At 40.5% G+C, this 27,901-nt stretch overlaps 1 protein-coding gene across 1 annotated transcript; it reads left to right on the top strand.

The window, feature by feature from the left end:
- Nucleotides 1-1,352: 1,352 nt before the first annotated feature.
- Nucleotides 1,353-27,901, top strand: LOC137089199 (uncharacterized). The gene is made up of 4 exons (XM_067452719.1): nt 1,353-1,642; nt 8,771-9,274; nt 17,634-23,095; nt 23,563-27,901. Exons 2-4 carry the CDS (start codon nt 8,922-8,924, stop codon nt 23,595-23,597), a joined length of 5,850 nt encoding a protein of 1,949 aa, XP_067308820.1. The 5' UTR covers nt 1,353-1,642; nt 8,771-8,921; the 3' UTR covers nt 23,598-27,901.

The raw sequence follows: 27,901 nt of genomic DNA, 5'->3' as shown, positions 1-27,901 counted from the left end.
CAATGTAGGTTAAACAACACACACACACACACACACAAAAGTTGTTTTCATGTTTTATGGTGAGTTTTACTGTACAAACTGTATATTTTTATCCCCACTAAACCTACCCATCACACAAAACTTAACGCATTTGTACATTTTTAAAAAAAAACATAATTTCGTATTTTGCCATCTTTATGGATGTAGTGTTTACCATAACACACTACTATTATGTGTGTACATACCAAACTATTATCTTATCAAGATTCATTTTTCACTCTAAAGAGTTCTCATGTTTGCTAAAAATGTAGTTTATATATTTATAAAATATTTATATAAAATATTTGGCTCCATAGACTTCTAAATGTTCTTGATGTTACATTACACTGTAAAAAAAACATTTTAATTATTCAGTTACCTGGTGGCCTTAAAATTTTGAGTTAACCGCTTAACTTTCTCCTCCCTTTTTGGGTATAGACGTGAAAATGCACTATCCAAACTTAAGTGGTTTTAATTTAGGAATGCTTTAAAATATAGACCTAAGTTTGGTCTTGTTTTAAAGAAGAAACTCAGCAGATTATTGCTGAAAACAACTTCAAAAAATTATAAGTATGATAATGCACATTTAAATGAACTGTAAATCAAATGTACTGTACGCAATATTTTTTATTTTATATAAATATATATTTTCCATATGTTTTTACTTTAAAATTGCTATAAAATCAAAGCCATATGTCTAACCAAGTTGTATTCCAAATTTGAAGTTGATATCACAAAAATGTTTAATTGTGTTTAATACAATGAACATTTTTGAGAATCGACAACCTTTATTCAAATATTATTCAGTTTTGTTTTTTTAAAGAAGCATATTGGGTAATTTTGTGCATTTTATTTGTGATGACGCAGTGAAATTTTCATGATTTATCAGATTTTATGTGGGTCAGATATATTTTGAGTTTTATCAAAATTTCCTTCCTTTCCTTCATCAACTACATTTTTAATTTCAATAAACGCAATATTTTAAGGCAACTAGGTTACTTACTTTTTTACGTTAAACCAACAATATATTCTTTTTTACAGTGTACAGGTTCTTCATATGACTGCATTGTTTTTTTAAAGGTTATTTTTCATTGGTGTTCTACTCTCTGTTTGTTTTTGTGCCTTGTTGTTTCAGTAAGTAAAGTTCCCAATGTAATGTGAAATGTTTCTCGGATCCTCATATTGTGTTTTTAAAGCACCAGTAGATGTTGTTTGAACGAGCTAGAGGGTGAAAAGTTGTTAAGTGGAACTTAAAGGTTCCCCTCAAAGGCTGGAACCTTTATTTTCGAGAGTGTGTGCACACCTAGCATGAACTGAACCCTGCTCACATCAGAACACACTCGCCACCAGCATGGAAGGCTCCGCATTAGTGCTGGCGCACCGAGCTCCACTAAATGTCAAATCAAGCAGCAATTTCACGCGCGTCTGACGTCAACAAGGGCGAAGGAAGGAAAATAAACTTCGCGCACACTTCGGGAGAAACCATTATCGCCAACGCCGTTTTTTCTCCTTCCGCGTAGAGAGGAGGAGAGCCCGCTGATATAGGCATGCTCAGCTGAAGCGTCCTGCAGCCTCTGACGCTGGGCGCAGGCGAACTGCGACGGCCGCGCCAAACGAGCACCAGGTAAGACATATACATTTAAAATGACATCCGAGCGCGTCGCGCCTTTTAACGACCGAATACATACATCCGCAGCCGACCCGTGCATGCATGCATTTTTTTCCATTAAGGAGCAGTATAACGCGGGCGCGCGAGCGCGTGTCTGTTTTCCACCTAATGCAAAAGATAAACACACACTCAAGCAAAAGACGCATCTGCAAATGGTGCGGAAAGCTAAAAAACGCATCCCGCACCTTGCGTGCGCCGGTGCGAGTCTAGGCCGTTTATGTGTTTATGTTGATATGGGAGGATATGTAAAATTTGAAATGGGATTATGACAGTGTGTTTTCCCCACTCAGTCTGTGCAATGTGATTTCTGTACCTGCGGCGCTGCGCTGCGCTCCGTATGCGTGCGGTGTTTTTTTTTTTTTTTTTTTTTTTTGGGGCGTTTTGACTTTTAAACCCATTCTTGAGCGGCCTGTTTGATGTATACTGTGGCACACACTGCAGTATGGCTTTGCCAGCATAGCACGTTTGCGCTGCTGATGCTGATGCTGCTGCTGCTGCTGGTGCTGATGCTGTAGGTCATATTACGCGCTTGTGCGCCGCGTTGATGCTCATCAGGAGCTGAGCTGCGTGTGTTTGTGGCGCAGTGGAGATGTTCAGCTAAATGAAATAAGTGAGAGGTGGAAATTGCATTTGAGTTGGGCTTCTTGCTCTAATATTAACAACCTCTCCCATAGGGTAGGGAATGGCTGGTGCGTTTGGGTGTTACTCTGCTTTGCCCATGCACCCCACCTCTCTCTCTCTCTCTCTCTCTCTCTCTCTCTCTCTCTCTCTCTCTCTCTCTCTCTCTCTCTCTCTCTCTCTCTCTCTCTCTCTCTCTCTCTCTCTCTCTCTCTCTCTCTCTCTCTCTCTGTGCGAAGTTCTTAATTAATTACGGTACACTTAAGATAATGACTGAATCGTCTCTGTCCGGCGCCCTATTAAAAGCTGTATTCTGTAAAAAGTGATGAAGGAGTGATTTTATCACCTGCTCATGTGCTGACGGAAGCTACCTGTGTGCCCGACACTATAGAGCATTGAGCGGGGCCTGCTCCTTAGAGACAGTGTATTCGACCACTGCTTTTATGTGTGTGTGTGTGTGTGTGTGTGTGTGTGTGTGTGTGTGTGTGTGTGTGTGTGTGTGTGTGTGTGTGTGTGTGTGTGTGTGTGTGTGTGTGAGCACAGGAAGATTTTATTGCTCAGAGGTTGCTCTTTTACGGCTTTGAGATCTTCTCATGTTCAGGTGTTTGTGTAATCCTTGAGTGAGACGAAGGTAAACATATTAGGCTTGTTGTCCGTGGTGAAGCGCTCAAGATTCAGCTCTAAATAGACCCGCTGGACTTCTTAATTAATGAACGCTATAGTAGAAGCGAGTAGAAACAGAAGTGGAGGAGATGGGATGTTGGAGGAGTTGTCATCGCAGTTGTTTGACAGGATTAAATGAATTTGCTCCTCCTGAACTTTAATTTAAAAGTCCATTATGGTTTATGTTTTAACTTTGATGTTTTTCCTCAAAGTAGTTGGGAGATATATAAATGAGAGCATATATAATTAGAAATTAACATGTATGAAAAATATTTGATGTCATATATGAGGCCTTTCAGTTTGTGTCTGTAGAGAAACTGCATGTGAGATCAACCACATGAACAAATCAAATTCCTATTTTGAATATTCCGTCGTCATTTACTCTCTTTCAAATCCGTAGGATATTCTTTCTAACGTGGATCACAAAAGCAGATGTTAGGCAGAACGGCAGCCTAAGTCACCATTCACTTTCATTGCATCTTTTTGCCATATAATGAAAGTGAATGGTGACTGAACTTCTCCCTTAGCGTTTAACGTAAGAAAAGAAGTCTACAGGATAGAAACAGAGTGAGGATGAGTAAAATATGACAGAATTTTCATTTTTGGCACAAACCGTCTGAATGTCCTGACATTTGAGCAAAAAAATCTCAATTTGCTGACAAAGAAAAACGCTTGAGATATTAAAGACAGGTGTGTGTAAGTTTGTGTGCGTGTGTTAACTTGCACAAGTCTAGGCTGCTGTTGCCATGATGATAGGCATGTAAAATATAGCCCATCTTCGTTATGTAATGCAGAAAAAAAAGACATAAAAGCATACGGTGTCATTATCGTTCAACTTTCAAGTTTTTTAATGATTGATTTTAAATAAAGGATCAATTGTAAGGCAAAAAAATGTGACCATGTTTTTTTGCGTACCGCACATACCTGTGACAAGCGATCAAACTGATATGGAAGGGTGACACGGACGAGTTGAAAACGACGAGATTAGATAAATGATGTCAGATCAGTGTTTTGTGAAGTCCCCCTCTGGGATACAGTCAATGGTTGTAATTATGAACCTCCATTCCAGTGGTGATGCTGTGACACTCTCATATTCAATCAACATGAGGCAGCAACACCCCTTTTTCTACCCAGCAACACCGATGTGCTATCATTGACAGCAGCTGTCATGGTCAAATCACACTTTGACTATTGCTGTCTCTCTTCCCTGATCCTTACGAATGAATAGGGAACACTACTTTGCGGTGGGATGCGATCATGCTGCGATGGTGCCTTCATATCTATTGGTATTGTTCAGAATGCAGTACTGGAGGGAGGTGGCTAGTTTAACTGTGTCACAGGCAGTGTAAGAGCAAGAGCAAGAGCAAGAGCTGGGTATCAAGCAGGATTGTTTGGTTTTTCCACTCTTTATTTATTTTTACTCAGAATTGTGCTGTAGGTTACAGCTGATTCAGACTCAGTGGAACGTGATTGGCTGCTCACAGTGATGATGTCACTCCCGTAGCACACCAATCACAGTTCCAGCTGGCAGGGGAAATGCACTATCAACCTCACTCTAATATCAACCCCATATTATCTGACAAATTTACATGGGTTATTAAAGCATCAGTGCTTTTAATGATTCTGCAATGCGATAACCTGCCCACAACAAGGTTTTCAGACGACCGACAGAAACGAAGTGAAAAGAGTATGGATATTTTATGCGTGCAGTTTTGTGGTATCATTAGACAGGATAAAGTGTGCACAGGTTACTGGTTATATCATGCATCTAATTCACTGTAAGTGCAAAACGCATGGACATGTTTTCCACAGAGGTCACCCAGAGGTCAGGTGTGTGTGTGTGTGTGTGTGAGTGTTGACAACGGAAGAAAGTGCAGAGACAGTAAGCAGGCTCCTGCCTAGTTAGAGAAGGATCTAGCCAAAGCCTCAAGCGTAGCTGGCAGTATTGCACGGCTCACTGTGAATTCAACCTGACCGAATGCCACTCATCAAATCGGTGTGAGTGTTACTCAAGAAAACAAGATAGTGTTTAGGCAGGGACACACACACACACACACACACACACACACACACACACACACACACACACACACACACACACACGCGCGCAAACACACAGAGCTCCTACAAGCATGAGTCAAGGTCATTGTCTCTGGTTTTCTCTAAGCATAGTTCAAGGTCAAGTTAAGGTCACAGTGCGGACCAAAGGTTACTGCTAGGATACGTTTAGCACCGAGGTGTGGTTCAGGAGTTTTAAATCACCATGGAAACATGCAGTGTTGCTCTTTTAACTATGCATATAAGAGTGCTTTCATATGATTATTTATTGAACTATTCAGGTATAAATTCAGCAAACAGTATATGCTAATTTATGAGTGTGTGAGCTGTGATTTTTACCTGTCTATGTTAGTAGATGAACATTATCCATTTCAACTTAGGTACTCATGTTTTATCTTGTGACAAAACTGTTTAAAATCAAAACGACTTATTATAATTTTTAATTGGTTTACAAAATAAAATCAAGGGTAACACTTTATTTTAAGGTGACGTATAGTTGCACATGTACTTACTATAATAATAATGACAGTTAATTATGCATAATTACAAGTTACTTACTTTAAACCGAACCTTAAATCTTACCGTAACTCTATAGTAAGTACATATAGGTCATTAATATTACTCAGTGCTTATTTGAGTAAGTAGGCTGTAAGGAAACCATGTCACATTAAACTAAAGTCTATCTAAGTGTAATAAATCAAATCAGGTTCCACACTAAATTATTTATTTCAGGATACCTTTTTTTAAAACATTTCTTTTGCAGTTGCATATGTGACCATGGAACACGAAAACAGCCATATGTCGAATGGGTATATTTGTGGTAATAGCCAACAAACATTGGTCAAAATGATCTATTTTTCTTTTATGTCAAAAATCATTAGAATATTAAAGGTGCACTATGTAGTATTTTTGCAGTAAAATATCCAAAAACCACTAGGCCGGTGTTATATATTTTGTTCATTTGAGTACCTACAATATCCCAGAAGTTTCCAACTATTTGTAAATTGTGAGAAAATTGCTATTTTAACTAAGGACAGGGACGTTTCAGCATTGCATTTGAGGGAGTCGTCTGTCAATCGCGTCATATCGGCGCTACCCTCGGTTTCGGCTTTTATTTGGCAGGAGCGCTTTACTCTTAGCAGTGTGAACAAGTGAACGCACGGAGTAACGTCATAACATCGTTTTAAACACACTTAAATGTATCTAATATGATAAACAGAGCTACATTACCTCAAAATCATAACCGGAAGAGGGGATCAGTGCAGTGTTGCCAACTATTTTCCAAGGAAAGTAGCTAAAGCCTGCCCAAAAAATCGCTAAATGTCGCTAGATGACGTCATGTGCTAATTAGCATATTAGTGACGTCATCACACCGTCCTTGCGTTCAGTCTGCCTGACGTTTTTTCTCTCCTAATCCGTGCTCATTTACTATATTTTACAATAATATAATACAGCCGACTGTCCAATAAATGTTTCATTTCCTATACCTTTTTGTCATACAATATATGATATAGTGAATTACAAAAAAATATATATGTGTAAAATCTGAATTGAGAAACTGGATGAACTAAAGCTCTGTGATGAGAGAGTAATATAAGTGATAAGCACAAGAGATGGAACTCATCATAACTAATTTATTCAAATATAAAACAAAATAAGCAGATAACATTAAGTGAGAAATCGATGGCAACCTTGTGTGCTCATGTGTAGCTCGCTCATTCACGTCTGTCAGCTGCTGTCTGTAGGCGCGTGCAGCTCCCCTCAGCCATTCACTGAACAGGGCAGACGCAGAGAGAGGTGTGTGTGACGGCAGAGGGGAAAAATGACCTCGCGCTCGCAGGACAGTACTGGCGACATTTGTAAACTAAAGTAGCTGAAGTTTGTCCAAAAAGTCACTAGATTTGTCGCTAGTTGCTTTTTTGAAAATAAGTCGCTAGAGGGGTCTGAAAAGCCGCTAAATATAGCGACAAAATCGCCAAGTTGGCAACACTGGATCAGTGCAGGCGCCCGGCGACTGTGTCTCGTCCCGTCATAATAAAAGTCCCGGTATTCGCGAGGCGGGTATTTGTTTAACAATCGCTCCAGCAGCTGTGCTCAGGTCCATAACACTCGGTCCTGCTCTGCTTTAGACTACAGTAACGTTAATAACCACATGCATGAACGTGATTTCTGCCTGAGTCCTATTTTCCACCGGCTGTGATGAGAAGACCCAAGATGCTGCGCTCACACTTTGCGTCATCAAACTACGATTTGTTTTGAATAGGCGCCCTCCAGTGGACGGAAAGCTGCATAGTGCACCTTTAAGTAAAGATCATGTGCCATGCTTATGTTTTGAAAATGTTCTACCTTAAATATTTGTAAAAATGTATTATTAGTACTATGCATTGCTAAAGAGTTAATTTGGACAGTTAATTTTTTTTGCAGATTCCAGATTTTCAAGTTGTATCTCATTTGTAATATTGTCCTATCCTACCAAACCATATATCTATGAAAAGCTTATTTATCAGCTTTCAGGAAAAAAAAGACCCTTATGCACGGTTTTGTGGTCCATGGTCTCATATGTTATGTGTTAGTCACATCGGTTAGTGCAAAAAAAAAAAAAAAAAGATTTCATTTTAAGTCATTAATTTCTCACCCTCATGTCGTTTTAAATCCTTAAGACTTTCGGTCATCTTCTGAACACAAATTAAGCTCTTTTTAATGCAATCTGAGAGATTTCCGCCCCTCCATTGACAGAATATGCAACTACCACTTTCATGGCCCAGAAAGGTAGTCGAGAGACCATTAAAGCAATCCAACTGACTACAGTGGTTTAACCTAAAAAACTCCACATCATTTACCACTTTATTTACAAAATATTAATTCACACAACAGTGTGCTCTATCATCAACACAACATGCATGCGTCGTGGTGCTCTTGTGAATGCACGTTGGAGATGAATATTTTGTTACATTGTGTTGTTTCTGGGCCTTGAAAGTGGTAGTTGCATAACTGTCAATGGAGAGACAGAAAGCTCTCAAATGTAATCAAAAAGATCTTCATTTGCGGTCTGAAGATGATTAAATGTCTCAAGGGTTTCAGACGACATGGGGCTGAGTAATTAATGACATGATTTTCATTTTTGGATGAACATGAAAATGGCTTTAGAGTTAGATATATACATAGAATTTTTGTGAATCTGTTTTAACGGTTAAAAATGCCATTTTTCCATTTTTTTAAAAAAAATTGTTAAGTAAAAAAATATGTAAGTACTGTAAATGGCTAATTATGACTGTATTCTGAAGTGTATATACAGTAAATATTTTTTTTTAAATATGTTCTTCCTTTTGTTCACACAAACACACCCTGGTCATTTTGAACTGGATATTTAATGTATTTTATTTCTTGCATTAAACATTTTAAATCTGCTTGGCAACAATGACTCTTTGATCAAAGTTGTGGTTTCTCTGATACATTGAGTATCGTGTTGAAAAATATTACCCATGCATCCCCAGATTATGCTTGTAAATGGAAGCAGACTATCAGATTGACTTAAAGATGCACCTCTTAAGCATTTTGTGCATTGGTTATATAAGCTGGCAGGGTGTGGCCGCATCAGATCTAAAGAATAAATACTGTATATAGCTTTAAAGTTTCATATGCTCAACCAAGAAGATGGTGAGGTCTCTGCAGAGCAGATGGTTATTGTTTTAGAGTGTAATGTTCTCTCTCCATCTCTCTCTCTCTGTCTCTCTTATTCTCCAGTGATGGCCTCTGCTGAGCAGCTGTGTCCCCGCCTGCTGCACCAGCACTGCCCATAGGCCACACACACACACACACACACACACACATACACACACACTTACACACGCCTTTGGGCTCCCTTTCCAGCTCTGTTCATACACACACACACATCATGTACAGTGTGGAGGACCTGCTGATCTCTCATGGATACAAACTGCCCAGGAGCGGCCCTGCCTCCTCCTCTTCCTCTGCGCCTTATGACAATCGAAACAACGAATGTCGCCGTGACAACGTAGAGAACCGGCCTGCTGGAGGTGGCGGCGGTGGTACTCTGAATGGTTTCGGGACAACTGAGGGGGGAGCGGAAGCAGGTACGGTGTACAGACCAGCACCGGTGAAGGCTTATCCGGAGAACAACAACAACATCAATGAGGGCCATGAAAGGATTCAACGGAGGTTGGAGGTTCCTGTTGCTTTCCTTGGTGACCTGCAACCTTTGGGTGACTCTCTAGCTACAGACAGTGGGTAAGTGTGCACTGTCATAACTTAGGTCTATATTAAAGTGTCATGAAACAATATGTTTCAAATATTGGTGGCATATGTTTTAGGGGTGTTCTCACCAAAAACCTTTTAATACACTTTCTAATTCTTTGAGAACAGGGAAGTCCAGATCACAACGAGAACTGAAATGTCACGGTCATCGTTTGAATCACTTTTTTCCCAGCTGATTAAATGATCATTATAATTGGGTGGTTGACAAATATGCAGTAAAAATGCATATTGTTATATAGTGTGAATTCTGATGTTTGAGATAAGGGTTCACTGACTTTGTAAATTCTTAAACTGGTTTTGAACATTTTTACTGAAATGCGTCCTATGGTGTGACAGAGAAAGAATTGAGAATATAGGGGACAACAGAAATCACACTTTTATAGTGGTTCCAAAAAAAAAATTAAATATTTGAACAATTCTGAGACTAAATCTTACCATGTGCACATGTCAGGGGCTTCACAGTAACATGACCTTGAATGGGGTCCTTCAACTAATTAAACTTGTCCATGGAATTGCCCGAATTGACAAAATGTTTGATTGTCATTTACTAAAATAGACACTTGTAAAATTATGCCTAAAGTGTTTATTAACATTTGTATTCTTTTCTTTTTAATTTATAAAAATTGTAATTTATTAAACCATGCTTGAGACAGTCACTCCATAGGACAATTTTAAGATTTGACTCAAAAATGTAACAAATTCTGAAGACAAAGCTGTTTTTATAACAACAGACGGAGAAATATTTAAAGGTCCCGTTCTTCGCGTGTTTTCGAAGCTTTGATTATGTTTATAGTGTGCAATATAACATGAGTTCATGTTTTGCGTGTAAAAAAACACAGTATTTTTCACACAATTTACTTATCTGTACAGCGCTTTTTCCTGTCCTAAAAACGGCCTGATGATTTCCTTGTTCTATGAAGTCCCTCCTTCAGAAACACGTAACGAGTTCTGATTGGGCCAGCGCTTCCCGTGTTGTGATTGGACAGCAGCTTAGCGCACTGCCCGGAAAGGTCCCGCCTCTTACCATAACGGGGAGATGTAAGCGCTGAATGCGCGCTCTTCTCCACGTGGGAGAGCAACAAGACCACGCCCCCTATTTTGCATGTTCTTGTGGGCGGAGCGTTAGTCAACAAACGGTTCTAGTGACGTCATTACATCCCTGCACTTCCCGCTGTAGTCCAAACCGGCCGTTCGCTGTAGGCTTTGAAAGGGAACTTCTGTTAAATAAAATATCTCGCTTGGCATTGAACTTTGAGCTTTATAATTTTACAGGTATTATTTATGCTCTAACAGCAACATTTCACACTAACTAAAGTTTGAAAGATGGAATCGTGAACAATACTAATTATATTCATTTTTATCATGCTTGAAAATACCATGTCACATCAACAACCCAATTATCATTCTTAAAGGGATAGTTCACGCAAAAATGTTAATTAGCCTTATGATTTACCTTTAAGTCATCCTAGGTGTATATGACATTCTTCTTTCAGATGGCAGGGATTGTTGCTCTGTTTTTAAAGTCCATAAAAATGCATCTGTCCGTCAAATAACATGCTGCAGACGGCTCCGGGAGGTTAATAAATGCCTTTAGAAGTGAATTGTTGCATTTGTGTAATAAAAATATCCGTATTTAAAACTTTATAAAGTAAAGTTTCAGCCGATCGCCTTCCGTATTCAGTTTATGGGGAAAGTGTTGAAAGTGCCTCTGCAGTTCAAAGGCATACGCTGCCAGCTACGCTTGTCAGACGTCGCGTACCCATCTTGAACTCCGGGAAGGCACTTTCAACACTTTTCCATGGAAGGCAATTGGCTGGAACTTTAATTTAAAAAGTTTTAAATATGGATATTTTTCTTACACAACCGCAACAATTTGCTTCAGAGGGCCGTTATTAAGCAACAGGCCCGTTGCTCAGAAGGCCTTTATTGAGCAACAATCTCTGCCATTATAAAGCTTGGATTAGCCAGGACTTTTTTATTATAACTCTGATTGTATTCGTCCGAAAGAAGAAAGTCATATAAACCTAGGATGACTTGAGATGACAATGGAACAGTAAAGTTTTTCAGTGTCAAAACGATCTCCGTTCACACGGATCCGTGAAAACAATAAAAAATGCTGTATTATGCATGCCAGGCCAGCAGTTGGCAATGTTACTTTGTAAATAAACACTAGGTGCCTTATAGACTAAACACATTTTTTTTTTTTAAATCGCACCCTATACCCTTATTCAATATTCCCTACATTAGACCACTAATATAGTCCACTTGAGTGAGTGAATGAAAACGAGGAGTGAGTGAATTCGGACACAGAGCGTGCCGGAAAGGCTGTCACTTTTGCATAGTTTGTGCTTGCGAAGCACAAACTTTAATAATCATTTGAAACTTGCAGCTCCATTAGTAATGATAAAATTTATCTTGAACTCTGTCATGGAAACTTTCATGTATAAACCTTAATTAAACAATTTAGTTATCAAGTAAAAAGGAATTTATACCTGTATGATTTATATGCTGTACCTACACTGGACCAGAGGTTTGGAAAATGTATGGATGGATGATTCAGCTGTGGGCGCCCTGTCCTGGTCAGACAGGGGAATTCATTCGACCCTCACATTGGATTGTGGGTATTCTCTAACACCGGTTGTACACTCATTATTGCGGTGCATTGTGAGATTGAATAAGTGCACTTGATAATTCCCACCACTGGTTTCAGACACCAATACAAATGGCTGTCCCCTCAAATAAATCTAAGGGTATTGGGGACGATTTCTGACACAACCACCGTTTTCACAAATTCAAATTTTTTCTCATCGTTTGTGCTTTGCTGCCAGAGAGAACAGGAATCATGAAGGGCACCAGGTTTATTCTTGCCTATTTATTGGGGAAATCATATTAAAGGCAGAATGATTTGGTATGCTGCATTCCAGGCAACCCGTAGATTTTTCCAACCTTCTACCCGTGAAACTGCACTGGAACGGCCGTCAAACTCGTGACTTCCTACCCGTCAACTCGTACTAGATCCATGTGCTTCCAGTTACACGTTTTGACGTCACATAAGCCGCAAAACAGCAGTGGCAGCCCCTACGGGTGCGTTGTTTATGAAAGTCGTATGTAAAATAAAAGGTATAACAGCTTCTCTTGCCTTATGCGCCATTTTTTCTCTTCCATTTCTCTCAAATAAGCAAGGAGTAAGCACATTTGGTGATAGAAATGATTTTAAGTGAGAATAAGCCCCGTACGGTACATCTAGTTACTGCAATTCCTTTTCCAGTTTGGCATAACTTTGTCTGGAATGCTACAAAGTCGTGAGTCGTTGTTTGAAAAACCTGCCTGGAACACAGCATTAGTGTCTCATTAATTGACAATTTACACATTCACAGTGCTATCTAGGTCAGCTTGCTAACGATTCTAGAATTTCAGTCAAATATAGGCTGGTTTTGCAGTGTATAAAACATATACAGTAGGCCTGGTTTCATAGAGAGGGCTTAGATTAAACCACGATTAGGCCTTAGTTCAATTAGGGCATTTAAGTTTCTTATATTATTACTGGTGTGTGCATCTTGAGACAAAACGTATTTAAAGATACGTCAGTCAAAGTTGCTTTAAAGGGTTAGTTCACCCAAAAATGAAATTGATGTCATTAACTCCTCACCCTAATGTCATTCCAGACCCGTAAGACCTCCGTTCATCTTCGGAACACAGTTTAAGATATTTTATATTTAGTCCGAGAGCGTATCTAAGTATATGCACACTATACTGTCCATGTCCAAAAAGGGAATGAAAACATCATCAAAGTAGTCCATATGTGACATCAGTTAGTTAGTTAGAATCTCTTAAAGCATCAAAAATACATTTTGGTGCAAAAATAACAAAAACTACGACTTTATTCAGCATTGTCTTCTCTTCCGCGTTTGTTTTCAATCCTCAAATAAAGATTCAAACGGTCATGAATCAGTGCATTGATTCATGATTCGGATCGCCAATGTCACGTGAGTTCAGCAGTTTGACACGCGATCCAAATCATGAATCAATAAGCCTTTATTAAGGCTTCCCTTAATAAATCACAATCAATTCTAAATGTAGTGCAGCTTTTGTGGCTTCATGTCATTGCCCATAAATAGTCAGTGAAACGTGTATATATATATATATATATATATATATATATATATATATATATATATATATATATATCTGTGTCATCTATAATCTATATCTGCACCGCCAGACAGACACATTGACGAATATCAGTTTTGTACATTAATTTTGTTCTGTTTACCACATGATTTATGAGGATGAATTGCAAAGCATGCCAATATTATCGCAGCACATATTTCACTTTTCTTTTTGCAAATATGTGTTAATTTGCATTTCTGTTGTAATTTTCATTAGATTTTGTTTCTTTTACATTGCAGATCGATCAAATGGGTGTCCGTGTCGGCTGTTACTTAAGACTTGCTTTGTAAAGTCTTCATGTTATTTATGAGAGACAATATTACCTTTTTTTTTTACACAACGCTCTAGTTTCACACACTTTCACGTGTTTCTTCCATCTGCCGACGGTGTCGCCATTTCTCATTTCACACGTTTTTGCGCGTACGCCTGGGTCAGAGCTTGCGTGAAGGACCGCACATTTTCCCGTCAAGTTTGCTTTTTATAAAAAAACAATTATTGGGTAGAGAGTGGTGTACGCATTCTTTTGTGCGTACGTGACATTTATAAAAGAGGCTCCAGATCTCAACCCAATAGAGCATCTTTGGGATGTGGTGGAACGGGAGCTTCGTGCCCTGGATGTGCATCCCATAAATCTCCATCAACTGCAAGATGCTATCCTATCAATATGGGCCAACATTTCTAAAGAATGCTTTCAGCACCTTGTTGAATCAATGCCACGTAGAATTAAGGCAGTTCTGAAGGTGAAAGGGGCTCAAACACAGTATTAGGTGTTCCTAATAATCCTGTAGGTTTACGTTCATCACACTGCTAATTGACATGTTCCAAAATATGTGTGGATTTCATGCCACGTGCGTGCTGCTGTTGAAGACTGTCCTAATAGAAACTAAAATAGATAAAATAGAAAATAAACTAAAATAGATATTATTCATATTTCATGATGTTGCCTAATCCATTCCACTGTGATTTATCACAAAAATCCCGACTGGCAACATTGATGTAATCTGAAAGGAATCGCCATGTGAATGTATTCACAGCTATAGCTTGCCCAGAGGTGCATTTTGTGTGTGCATAAAGTGACAGTGAAGGCACATCTGAGTTATGCAAAACACAAATCCTTTTCGTCAGCAAAAGTGTTTAATTTGTCATTATACTAAACAGACTAAATTAAATACTTTGTTCTTTAGTACTTCCTTTGACTAGTCTGCTGAAATTTTTATAGGGTTTTTCTTACAGTTTTTTGCCAGTGTCTATCTCTACATTTGACTGAAGGATAGCTTTTTTTAAGGTGAAAAACATTAGGGATGCACCGATCATGATTTGTAATGGCCTATTCTGCTTTTTTTAATAAGCAAATGGTTTGATTCAGATACCAGTTTTTTTCTTTAAGCAACTGTATTTGTAGTTTATTTGCTTTATCACAGACACAAAAAAACAAACAAAAAAAACAAAAAAAAACAAAACTTGTAATTGTTATAGAAATAGGTCAAATAGTCAATATGTATTTGATTTAACTCTCAGAAATCATTGCATAAATCACATGCCACTATAAAATGCCATCCCCCAGAAAAAATAGGAATCCCTCAGAAAACCATCTTAGGTCTTATTCTTGATGTTGAATAAAAGTCAACAGGAAATTAAAAAGGTGTCAGCTTGGCTTGATGATGTTTGCTTGAAAACGTCTGTAGAAAAGAAAAAAAGGCTATATGTTTTTCAATGTTTATATATGTATATTGAATCTGTCCCAAGTGCTTGGTGCATTTAGAAGTGTACATGATTGAAAGTTTTTTATTTATTTTTTATTTTATGGGAATGAAAGTAATTCAGTAACCAGACTGGTGGATTCAGTGCAAGATTTGTCAGTAATTACTGCAGAGTCAAATGACGTCCAGCCACTCCTTTCTGGAGGTCCACTGGGGTGGAAGGATAGAGTTGTGGGTATGGGTTAGGGTGTGGTTGGATATTCTATCTCCACACATTAGGCCAAATTACATTTGCGGTTACACACTGTATGCTTTTTTTTGGGTAGAATTGGTAAAACAGTTTAAGCCTAGTTTAAAATAGTTTTAGCTGGAATATAACTTATCACAGTGCAGAGCATGTCAACTATTTAAACATATTTTGTCTATATTATTATTTTGTTACTAGTATGCTTTCAATGTTGTTGACAGCCATACTGATAATTTTTTGATGCAACAAATACAAATTAGCAAATTGTTTAATTGTTTATAATTTTATGAAGGATTGCTTCTAATATGTAAAATCAGCCTTGTATTAATTGTAGTATCGGCTATTTTTGCCAATATAAAAGTATCTGGAAAATTACAAATTACCTATTACTAGAGTATTACTACAAATTACTACCTAATTTGCCTATTCTAAGCCCAGTGTCAACTTTGATATATCTGGCATAAATTAACCCATGTTAAATTCTGGTTTTCTTGACTATATGAATATAATTTTGTTCAGTTCTGCGACCTATCCTGTTTGTAACAGTAAAAAAAACAAAAACATTTCTGATACCTAGAATAGCACCGTTGTATTTAAATATGGAAAAATGCCACAAAAGTGAGGCTTTTTCATTATTAAAAGCAGCTGTTGTAGCAAAAGTAATTAATGGCAAAGTTTCTTCGACTGAAGATGCCATCTCTCACGTCCTCCACTCCTCCCTCACACACATCGACAGCAAGAATGGGAACTATGTAAGACTGCTATTTATTGACTATAGTTCAGCCTTTAACACCATAGTTCCCATTAAGCTAACTAACAAACTCCTGGATCTCGGACTGAACTCTTCTCTCTGTCACTGGATTGAAGATTTCCTCACTGGCAGACCTCAGGTGGTGAGAGTAGGACAGTTCACCTCCACCTCCATCACCGTGAGTGTGGGAGCTCCACAGGGCTGTGTCCTCAGTCCCCTGCTCTACTCTCTCTACACGCATGACTGTTTGTCCACACACAGCTCCACCTCTGTCATCAAGTTTGCGGATGATACTGTTGTCCTGGGCCTCATTTCCAACAACAATGAGACCGCATACTTGGACGAGGTGGAGCAACTGACATCATGGTGCCAAAACAACTGTCTCCTTCTGAATGTGAACAAGACCAAAGAACTGATTGTGGACTTCAGGAAGAGACAGCAACGGTCATATTCCCCTCTCATGATCAGCGGGACACCAGTAGAGAGAGTGAGCAGCTTCAAATACCTGGGTGTCAACATCTCCGAGGACCTGACCTGGACTGCACATATCCAGTCTCAGGTGAAAAAGGCCAGGCAAAGACTGTACCACCTGCGCCAGCTGAGGAAATTCCGGGTCTCACCAGCTATCCTGAAAACTTTCTATTCAGGGGCGATAGAAAGTTTACTAACTCAGTGCATCACAGCGTGGTATGGTAACAGCACCAGTCACGACTGCAAAGCCCTGCAAAGAGTGGTGCGCTTGTCCGAGCGCATCTCAGGGTCAGCTCTCCCGTCTCTGCAGGACATCTACATCAAACGATGCAGAGGCAGAGCTACAAAAATCATCAAGGACATTAATCACCCGGCCAACCCCCACTTCACCCGGCTGCCTTCTGGTAAGCGCTTCCGTAGCCTGATGGCCAAAACTGAGAGACTCAGGAGGAGTTTCTTCCCACAGGCCATCAGACTCCTGAACGCTGTCACTTAACAACACGTGACTTCACTTCACTCAGTATTAACAAACTCACATACTGATATTGCACTGCACTTTATTCTTGTGTTCATGTAACTACTCATTATAATGCTGTTTGCACATTACACTCCTGCACTTCTGTTATCCACAGATTTATTTTTATAGTCTCCAGTTTACTTTATCTCACTTATTTTATTCCAGATCTCTTATTTCTTTTACTTGATTTATTCATAATTATACATATGTATATATATATATATATATAGCACCTTATCCTATTCCTATTTTATCCTATCCCTATTTTATAATTTATTGTGCTTTTTTTGTTAATTGTTATTTGCTGTCCATGGAGCGGACCTGTTTACATTTCACTGCCGGTTGTATTCTGTATAACTGTGTATGTGACAAATAAAACTCTTGAACTTGAACTTGAGTTTTTGAATTAATTGTTTGAAAATGTAACAACAACAGTTCTTCTTTAATTAACGATATATTTTTGTCTCTGTTGCAAGGTTTTATGATGCTCCCAGTCTGACGTACTCTGAACATGCAGATGAGCGAGATATTTCATTCTGGAGAAGGAGGGGACAGGACTTCAGTGCTCTATTGGACTATGCTGACCCCAGGGAGCTCAGAGTGTCTGGAGGATTATGGCGAGGTCCAGTGCTAGCTGTTGAGGAGTTGAGAGCTGAGAGACCACTGGCACGCTGGGAGGAAGCCCCATGGATACGGGAACCAATAGACTCAGGCCCAGAGACTCTACGTGTGACTGGAGAGAGAAAATGCCAGAGTCTGGGCACAGAGGAATGGCGCCCTGCAGTAGGCTTGGGCCGGCAGCTGTCAGATGGGGAGGCTGAACATTGGTCTCAGGAGCAGCAACATCGCCTGCGACCAGCAGAGGGCAGTGTGTCTGCCACAGTGCGAGCTAAGTCCCAATCACTCCCTCGAGTCCTTTCCCCTGAGGATCCTCACTATGGAGATCTGCCTCAAACTGGTGCCCCAAATCAGCCCCCTACACAAAGAAGCAACAGCTCTGCTCCATATGGTCGATACCATAGTGAATGGCAAGCAGGGGAGAGGTGGAGTGGTCAGACACAAAGTCATGCTCCTTCTGCAGTTGTACCAAAGCCACGGTTCAGCCGCCCCGTCAAGCCCCCGTCTTATGAGACTCACCAGCAAAACAGGGGGAGCTGGGAAACGTTGTCCTCTGAACCTGTGTCCAAACCAAGAGACCGTGCAGTGTGCTTCACTCAGAGTTTTGAACCATTCAGAGACCGGTCTGGATGTTATTCTCAAAGTGCAGAGCCTCTAAGAGATCGGTCCATTTGCTTCTCACAGAGCGCAGAGCCAATTCGAGACCGCTTGGTGAGCCACTCTCAAAGTGCTGAACCATTAAGAGACAGATTTGTCAGCCATTCTCAGAGTGCAGAACTATTACGCGATCGTTTTTTCAGCCACTCGCATAGTGCCGACCTGTTAAGGGACAGATCCCTTTGTTACTCTCAGAGCTCAGAACTGCTACGAGACCGGTCCATTTGTTACTCCCAAAGTGCAGAGCTCCTGAGACCAGAAGCATATAGGGCAGATCTGTTTTACCATGAACTGACTGGCATGGAGCCCCCTGGTTACATCCCACCCCCCTCTTACAGGAGATTCCTGCCACCCAGGAGTGGACAGAACTACAGAGCAGACTCTGCTCTTGTCCGCTGGAAACGCGAGCCTGTGAGTGCAGAGATGGGCCAGTGGTTTTCAAGGACTTCAGGATTGTCATGGTCAGAACGGCGTGAAGACAGGAGCATGGCAGTAGTTCCGAGAAGGCCTGTGCATCCAGGGCCTGTCATACCTAGCCGTCCAGGACTCGTGCAGTATGTCCCGTTTGATGACCCGCGCATCAGGCATGTCTCAGGGGGGCCCTGTGGAAACTCGCTCACAGACGCGGACAAGATCCGACACGTCAACAAAGAGCTTCCCTGCGCTGCAACTTTAGGACAATCCACACATGATAGTGCCTTTCTCCCTTCACAGGGACCGAGTCTTAGCACGGACACTAACAAACCGGTTCTCACTGAACAGGAGAATACAAACCGCTGGCATAAGGGGATGAACAAGGGCAATGAAACTGTAGCATCTGACCAGACCTGTGCCAAGTACCCCATAGCGTTTCAGCCCAGACCCCTGCAACCAATCATTAAAACAGACAGAAGTACAGACCAGCAGATTAGAGCTGACAGAGTCACTGACCAAGTCAAGGCTGAGAGAGTAACAGAGCCCGTCAAAGTGGAGAGAGGTGCTGAACAGATGAGAACAGATCAAGTCAAAGTAACAGAGCAAGCGAAAACAGATCGAGTTACAGACCTAATCAAATTGGATAAGCCTACAGATCAAGTGAAGCCAGACAGGTTTACAGACAAACAAATAAAGGTGGAAAGATTAACTGATCAGATACAGGTAGACAGGACCCCAGATCAAGTCAAGGCCGACAGATATACAGACAAACAAATTAAGCTTGAAGGTAAGGCAGAGAAAATCCCTGAAAAGCCCATAAAAGCAGATAGAATTTCAGACAAGCAAAGTAAAGCTGAAAGACTCTTAGAGAAGCACTTGAAGATCGATAGAATTTTAGAAAAACAACTTAAAGCAGATAAAATATTAGAAAAACAATGTAAATCTGAGAAATTCACTGACAAGTTGATTAAGGCTGACAAGCAGGCAAAAGGAGATAGCAGTACAGACCAGACAAAAGCTGAGAAAACCACTGACAAGTCGGGTAAGGCTCTGGATAAAGGTTCCTCAGAGAGTGTGTCAACTGTAAAGACAGAGCCAGTCCAGGAACCAGAGAAAAAGAGTGTGAAAAAGAAACTCAGTGAGACTATATTCTGCCTCGTGTCTGTGCCACTTTCGCAGTCCAGTGCAAAATCTCGAGATCAAAACAACAATGAAGAGAAAGAACCAGACTCTCCTCCAATTCCTCCTCCTCCTCCACCCAGCTCCTCCAGTGAAAACAGCAACACCCTCAGCTCCCTGCCAAACCAAAGCCTCAAAAGCACATCCACCACCTCCACTGACTTGGAGCTACAAGCACTCACACTTGGCAGTGGCTCTAGTAGCATAGCCACAAGGAGAGCTCATCGCAGAAGGAACTCACGCTCTAGAATCATTAAGCCAAATCCACATGATGAGCTTCGAAGGTATTCTGGGGCTTGGCCAGGGGACCAGTATCGTGACCAGGAGACCCAAACGAGCCCTGAGCCCACAAAGAGCAATGCAAATCCAGGTCCCGCCAATACAGAAGCACAAGATGCTCCTGCTGCCCCAGAGGTAACAGCTACTGCAGAGACTACATCAGTGGCTCCAGGGGCTACCCCAGGGGCTCTTGGGGCTTTGACGGCTCCATCAGTTCCATCAGTGCCATCAGTTCCACCGACTCCAGCAGCTCCAACGACTTCAGGAGGTCCTGAACCCAGCACCCCTTACGGGTATCCCATGAAAGGCCAGAAAAGCCTAAAACCATCCAGCAACAGTGCTTTTTCACGGACAGGTACCTTCTCTAAGAGCACAGGTTCTCACAGACCCCCATTACATCCACCGCCACACCCTCCACCCCCACCTCCTACCCAACCTCCATCTCAACCTCCACCCCCACCACCAACCCAGCCCCCGGCTCAGTCCCCACCATCAGATCTGACTGAAGAGGCAAAGTCAGCTTCAGGGCCAAACCCAGAGGCCTTTGGCCAGTTCTTGCTGAAGCCAGTGTGCCGACGACCATGGGATGCCATTGAGGAGCTTGAGACCATCAATAAAGAAGCCCAAGACCAAGCAAGTAAACGCCCCAGTGTAGACCAGTGCATTGAGGATCTTAATGAGGCCTACAAAGATATCCTGGAGCTCAGCACTGCCAGCAATAACCTTCCAAACCGTTCCTCCATGCAAATCCCTGACCGCATCAAATCAAGGCTATCTTCAGATCCAATTGGAATTCCTGCAACCACTCTTCGGCCAAGCTTGGTGCCTGGAAGCGACCCAGAATACAGGGAGGTGAAAAGTGCCTTTTCCCGACCATCAACTGGGAAGAGTGTGAGCTTCAGCAAACAGCTAAGAGAGGAGATTTGCCCTGCTCCTCCCCCACCAGAACCAGGTTTCAGAGATTACAAAACAGTCATGTCCCAGATAACCCAACGCAAAGCCTGCAGATCAGTGAAGCTGGAGATCCCAGCCCCCAAAGAGACCCAAAGAGATGACGATTTGACTGCACAAACCTCCTCCACCTCTTCCATGGCAGCCGAAGTCCCATGGGCTGACAGACAGCCCATGCAAGATGCCTCCACTCTAACCAGCCCCCCAGACTATGAGCACATCTGTCAAACTCTCCAAATGGCCCGAGAATCTGGGGCCGTTAGCCGAGCTTCTGTCAAATCCAAACCAGGAAGTGCCATGAGCATTGAAACCCCACAGCATGTGCCCATACCTAGTAGGCCTCCCGTAGATTCCGAGCAGCCATGTTGTTCTTCAGCATTAGAAGTGAGACAGGAGCCAGTCTCATTATTCAGGGAGGAAAGAAGCTCAGGCTTTAGGAGGGTAGCAAGCCACACTAATAGGTTCCTTAATAACAGGGGTGTGCTCTGTAGCCTTGCAACCGGAAAGCCAGTTGGTGACAAAGCAGGTTTAGAGGCTAACCCAGAGGTTCCTGCTGACTGGCAGATGCAGCTTTCATTAGCTGAAAAGCATATTGCTACTCTAATTACAGGAGAGGGTTCAGCAGTAGACTTTGATGAGTCAAACCAGGTTAAAGGTGATAAAGACGTTCCTGGCAGTGAATCAGTTGAGAATGAAACAAACAACATTTTAGCCACTGAAATAATAGACAATCCTGCCAATACTGTGCAGAAACATTCAGAAGTAAAAGAGACAGAAACAGAGCAAACAGAGACACCTGAAAGCCAACAACCTAAAGTGGCAGAGAATGTGACAGAAGAGGACATTTCTAGGGAAAAGACAGAAACAGAGCAAGAGAAATGCGAGCTAAAAGACCCTGTTAGTGAAGGAACAGAGCAAAAGAGTGATACAGTCTCAGAGGCAAATAAAGAACCAAATGTGATCTTGAGGGCAAATAAGGCTGCAATGTGGACTCATTTAAATTTGGATTCAGAGCTACGTCCAGAATTTCCACCAGATCACCTACCCCTTTCTGTGCTACCTTACCCTAACCGTAGATTGTCTCTAGGGTTAGATTGGGAGAGAGCTGGGTGGGAAGGAGAAAGTTTGGGCCAAGGTGGATTCTGGTCCAGAGAGAGACGGTCTCTTGATGCAGAAAGATGGGGTATTGGTGGGGAGAGGTGGGGTTTAGACAATGATAGACAGGAAGGAGGTGGTGAAAAACTGGGTCTGGGGGGTTGGCGTGGGTGTGGGATTGATGGGCCAGGCACAGATGATTCAGACTGGGAGTTAGATAAAAATACCCAAGAGACTGGTGACAAAGAGGCAGATTCGGACACAAAACAAAAAATGCTTAAGGATGAACAGGGTCTTGATGAAGATCATAGCAATCTAGTCTCTAGCACTGACAAAATTGAGCATACACAAGTTGCGGCTGGCGAAGGCATTGATAAGGACCATAGTCAAGGTCCAGATGGAGGTCAGGTTTCAAGTGTAGATAGACGGAGCCGTGGACTTTCCCAAAGAATAGAGGCTCTTTTTACAGCCCCGCCGGGGCATGGCTCAGAGGAAAGACTTGCCCGCATGAGGGAGGTGGACACTGTCTCACGAATGAGACGCCTTAGCCTCCGTAGCTCAGACTCTTGGGATGGACTACAGGGGGTGGGAAGGTGGGGAGATTGTGGAAAGGAGGAAGAATGTTCCCTTCCTGGTCCACATGATTCTTCAAATATCACAAACTTAGAGGATAAAGAAGGCCGCACCCTCCCTGCAGTCACCAGTGAACCTAGAGAAACAAAAGACGACCAGGCAACCCTAAAAGGTAAGAAACTATTACAGAAGCATTTGTGTTTACCAGACTGTGGACAAAATTTTATAGTAGAATCTGATGGTTACATTTGTACAGTAAAGTGTTTTAGAATGTCCTACACTTTACCTTAGCATCAAAATGAAATGTGCCGTTTAATATGCAATATGCTAATATTGACTAAAATTACACACAAAAATCGACTAAGACTAATATAATTTTAAAAATTGGTTGAGAAAATACAATTATAAGGGTTTGCTGAACTTTATAATTAATTTTTTCTTAACAAAAGAATCTAACCTTTGCAAGTCGTGGTTGTGTTTATGTTTAATGGCCACTGGAGGGAGGTCTACTCCTAAATTTCAGTTACCTGCCAAACTTGATTCAGAATTTAATCATGTTTATTATTTTTATTTTTGCAGTGAATTGAATCCAACATATTGTTATTTACGTTATGCATTTCGCTCTTTTGGGATTTTCAGAGTCACAGGAGCCCAGCCAGGTAGAGAGGTCGTAGCTGAACCCTAGAGGTCAGAGGTCATCCAACTAAGGGCCAGCCTCCAGCACTGTGACCTGGCTGTCTGCTAAATGCCTTCATCCTCATATGCTATTGAAACATCCTCAGACATTGACACACACACACACGCACACAAAACATTAGACACTAAGCGATGCATCTCTCTCTAATACATGTCTGTGCATAAACATACACACACACACACTGACATACAAACACTCAAAGTCATCGTCATGTATACAGACACTCACATGCATTCAGAACACATTTAAACACCACACTGAGACATCTGAAATGGCCTTCTACTCCGACAAGAGCATTGTGTATCAACTCCACTCCACGCCCACTCAGTTCCAGCTTTGCTGGCTTTCTAAGTGTTGCTGTTCCACTGCCAGAAGGAGGTTCCCAAGTATACCCCACATCCTTCATTTGTTATGGATCTGATCATGGCCCATTTCTCGCCATCCTCATCATTCTTCTTTCCCTGCAATTTCCGTTAAAATATTGGTTTATTGGACATTGTCTGGTTTGTTACTCATCAACAATGAAAATGTTGTTGTGTGACCAAAAAACAACAACAACTGCAATCCACCATATTGACTGTTCAAAAATTATGACAGAACGATCAGTAAATTTTATTACCAGCTACAATCTCTTATAGCCGTTCCAAACAACCCATCATCTTCACAACTTTATCTTTCTTCAAACCATTTCCTTCCTCGCATCTTAGCATGCTCCACCTATCTGTTTTTTTTCTACTCACTAACCTTGTGTACATCTCATTCATTTCTTCGTTGTCTAGACAGTGTTATCTCTGCGCACCAATGTTTGTTAATAACTTGCAATATAGCTATTTGTTTAATTCTTCATCACACTTACAATATCATCCCACCAGTATCAACAACGTCTTGTCTCTGTATTCAAGGTCTTGTGCTACACTTCTTAATTACTATGACCACAATTGCTTTTCATTGTCTTTCATACCTTAACCACTCTTTATTTATTGAACAACATCCCCCAACTCACTGGTATCATCCCTAACTAGCATATGTGTGAATCCTTGCCCTCTTGATGAACCGCATTGCTTTAATTCCCGACTTTAAACAAACCACACCATAATACCATGTCCTAACCAGGTATCTGTACAGTGTAATTGTATATTTTGGTAACACTTTAAACTAAGGTGACATAGTTACATGTTACTACATGTACTTACTAAAGTAATAACAGTAAATTATATATAAGTAACTAACCTTAAACCAAACCCTAACTATAACCGTAAGAACAGTAGTTAATTAACATTGCTCATTACTGAACCTAGTACAACTACAACACCTTAAAATAAAGTGTAACCTATTTTTTTCATATTCATCCCAAATTCATAATCTTTCTTCTTCTTTTTTCGGCTTTTCCACCCCAAATTCATATTAAAAAAATAATATTTTAGATTTAAGGAATTATAAGGAAAATGAAGACTATTTTCTCTCAGTAGCCAGATGTAATCTCAACATTCTTAATATATTCAGTGGAAATATGCTGAAAATATATATTTTATACAATTATATGTGAAATATTAAAATACATATTATCTGATGGTCCTGAAAATATAGCCTTCATTTTTCTTTATGCATTTATTTTGGGATGAAATATGAACCCAGCATTTCTTTGTGAGATTCTCCCTTTTATTTCTTGTTCATCCCATCCCATCCCAGTTTAATAACTCTTCCCATGTTGTTCTTTGCAAATTCACCAGTCCATCATGAAACCAGTCCATGGGAGCAGCCTCTACTCCCCATCACCCCCAGTCCCGCCAACCCTTCCTCTGTTGACATCCTGGAACTCTCTTGTCGTTTGTTGGAACATGTGGTCCGTTTGTGGAGTGATTTCAAGGGGTGTGGTCACCCTTCTGTCCAATGTGGTTCTGTCTGAGCAGACATGAATGTTTTGTAAACGCTTTTTAAATTTTGGTATATATTGTTTTTTGACTTTACCAAAACCAGTATGGCAGTTTTACGAGAACTGTTCTATTTACTCACTTCATTTTTCTTTCTTTCATGTTTATGTGTCACCTGAGCTCTTCTGCTCCAAATCAGGAGTTCCACACGAGGTGGTGGAAGAGGCTCAATGGCTCTGAACTGTTTTCATTTACCGACGAATCGATCAAAGAAACCGTATCGCTCTTGGTTCGAACCCATAGTGCCCTATTACCAGAACTTTTCAGCACACTGTAACGTATGTCCCTGAGTGTGGAGAGCTTTGTATACAGTAACGATTAAAACCAGTGATGTACTGCAGGTCAAAAGGAGACCTGGGTTGGATGAGCGTTTCAGTATTTGATGTATCAACTTTAAAAGCACCTTGTTAACATATTTTTATCGTGATTGGATTCAAAGAGAATTTTTAGCTATCGAGTGGCCTTTTTGAAACACACACCAGTAACGATAAGCCTAAGGAGTTACTTTGAAACACCACCAAAATGTTTGATATCTCAAGTGTCGAAATGTGCATCATGTTTTGAATGTTTGTCTGATATATCAAATACCTTAAATGATGTTGTGTGACCCAGGTTTCACGCAGGTGCGACTTTAAATGAGGGAGCTATTTTCAGGCGACGTAGACTTTTAAAAAAACAGGGTCCAAATGCGAACACAAAGACACACGTTAGCTACTGTAATGTTGCGTGTCTATACCCTAAACCCCCAGGTAACTTCGGGAAGCAATAAATGCTCACGAGTGTTTCGATGAACAAGCTAAATGTGTACAGATAATTTTAATGGTTAAACGTAGATGGTTGCAAAGTAGAGGACAGCTCTAGATATGTAAAGGTTTGGATTAGTTTAGGTGAAAGATATTCTATGGTAATGTGTGATATGTATGGAACAATATAGGAAAAATTTAACTTCTAAGATACCATATGCTATGGAATGGAGAGACATCATAATGCATGAAAGCTTGAGCAATATTGTCCAACACTAAAGCTCATTGGCTGTAGAAAATCTGGGAAGCGGGATTGTGTTAAAGTGTCATCTATCCGAATGCCACTCACAGAAAAGTGTTTAAAGTTTGCGTGCAAACGTGTGAAAGAGTGTGTGCGTGCGTGCATGTGTGTGTTCGCTTTTTCCCTGTCATAGTGCCATCCATGTGATTTAAAAAAAAAAAAATGCATTTCACTGAATACTTATTTTTGTTATCATTGAACTTGTTAACCAGTCTGCATAATGTATAAAATAAAAGTATATTTTAAATATTTTAAAAGATATTTTGTATTTAACCATAATTATTAATTTCTTCGCTCTTGGATCAAGTTGGCAGTATTATGTTGCTGTATAGAATGATAAGAAAATTATATAATTTTCTAGTGCTTAAAGGGCAAATTTAACCGAGAGAATGAGACCTGCAGCATGTCCCATTTTTAGCTTCTTGAATTTTAGGGGCTCTCGTGAACATTGGACAGGATTTCGCGTTTTGAGTTTGTAGTAAAGTCTGCAGTAAACAAAAAAAAAAAAAGCCCACAGCTGATATTTGACGCTTTGTATAGTTGTAATGTTCATTCAGTTTATATAAACATCAATAAATTAGTGCATCCATTCACAGCTGCCTAGAAACTTGTTACAGCAAAGTGCATACAGCGAGGAGACTGCAACATTAAAAGTGACTTTGTTTGATCTTGATTCCGTTCAAAGCTAAATGTGGCCTTATTTTATTTGAGCATTTGTATGTCTTCCATTCAGAATCATGTACTGTTATCATCATGAGCTCGTACCAACGTTTTCTAAGAAATGATACATGAATCAATAAGTAAACAGTATTTAGATCACACAGCCAAATATTTCTTTCTTTCTTTGCAAGTACGATAAGCTAACGTTTGGAGTGAAAGTAAGATGTGTAGCACACTGACAGGATCTGTTCCCTACTTCACTGAAAAAGGCCATAACTGTTATATGATTTCAAGCTGTTTTCATGAACTATGTAGCATTTTGCCATTGTAGCATTCAGAGTAAGTTCAATGTGAAAAAGCCACTGAATCGTACTGTTTTGATTTTCATTTGTAACGGGAGTCGTAATGATAACACTGTCTGTTTTAAAAAACACAAGCTGTCGCATTTTCATGCCAAGAGTGTCATGGGTTACATTTTTAATGCTTTTTTTTTTAAATCATTGGACATTTCTGGATATCATGGTTTGCATTTGCATAAATACGTTTTTGGTTCCATGTTTGTAAATGTTTTAGGCATTTGAAATGTAAATATGTGACATAAGGATAAAAAAAAAATCAAATTTAATAAACATTTTCTACAATTTAA

This window comes from Pseudorasbora parva, chromosome 9 (assembly GCF_024679245.1).
Source record: "Pseudorasbora parva isolate DD20220531a chromosome 9, ASM2467924v1, whole genome shotgun sequence".
NCBI classification, from domain to species: Eukaryota; Metazoa; Chordata; class Actinopteri; order Cypriniformes; family Gobionidae; genus Pseudorasbora; species Pseudorasbora parva.
Note: the sequence above shows the minus strand (reverse complement) of the source record. Positions and strands in the feature narration are given on the sequence as shown.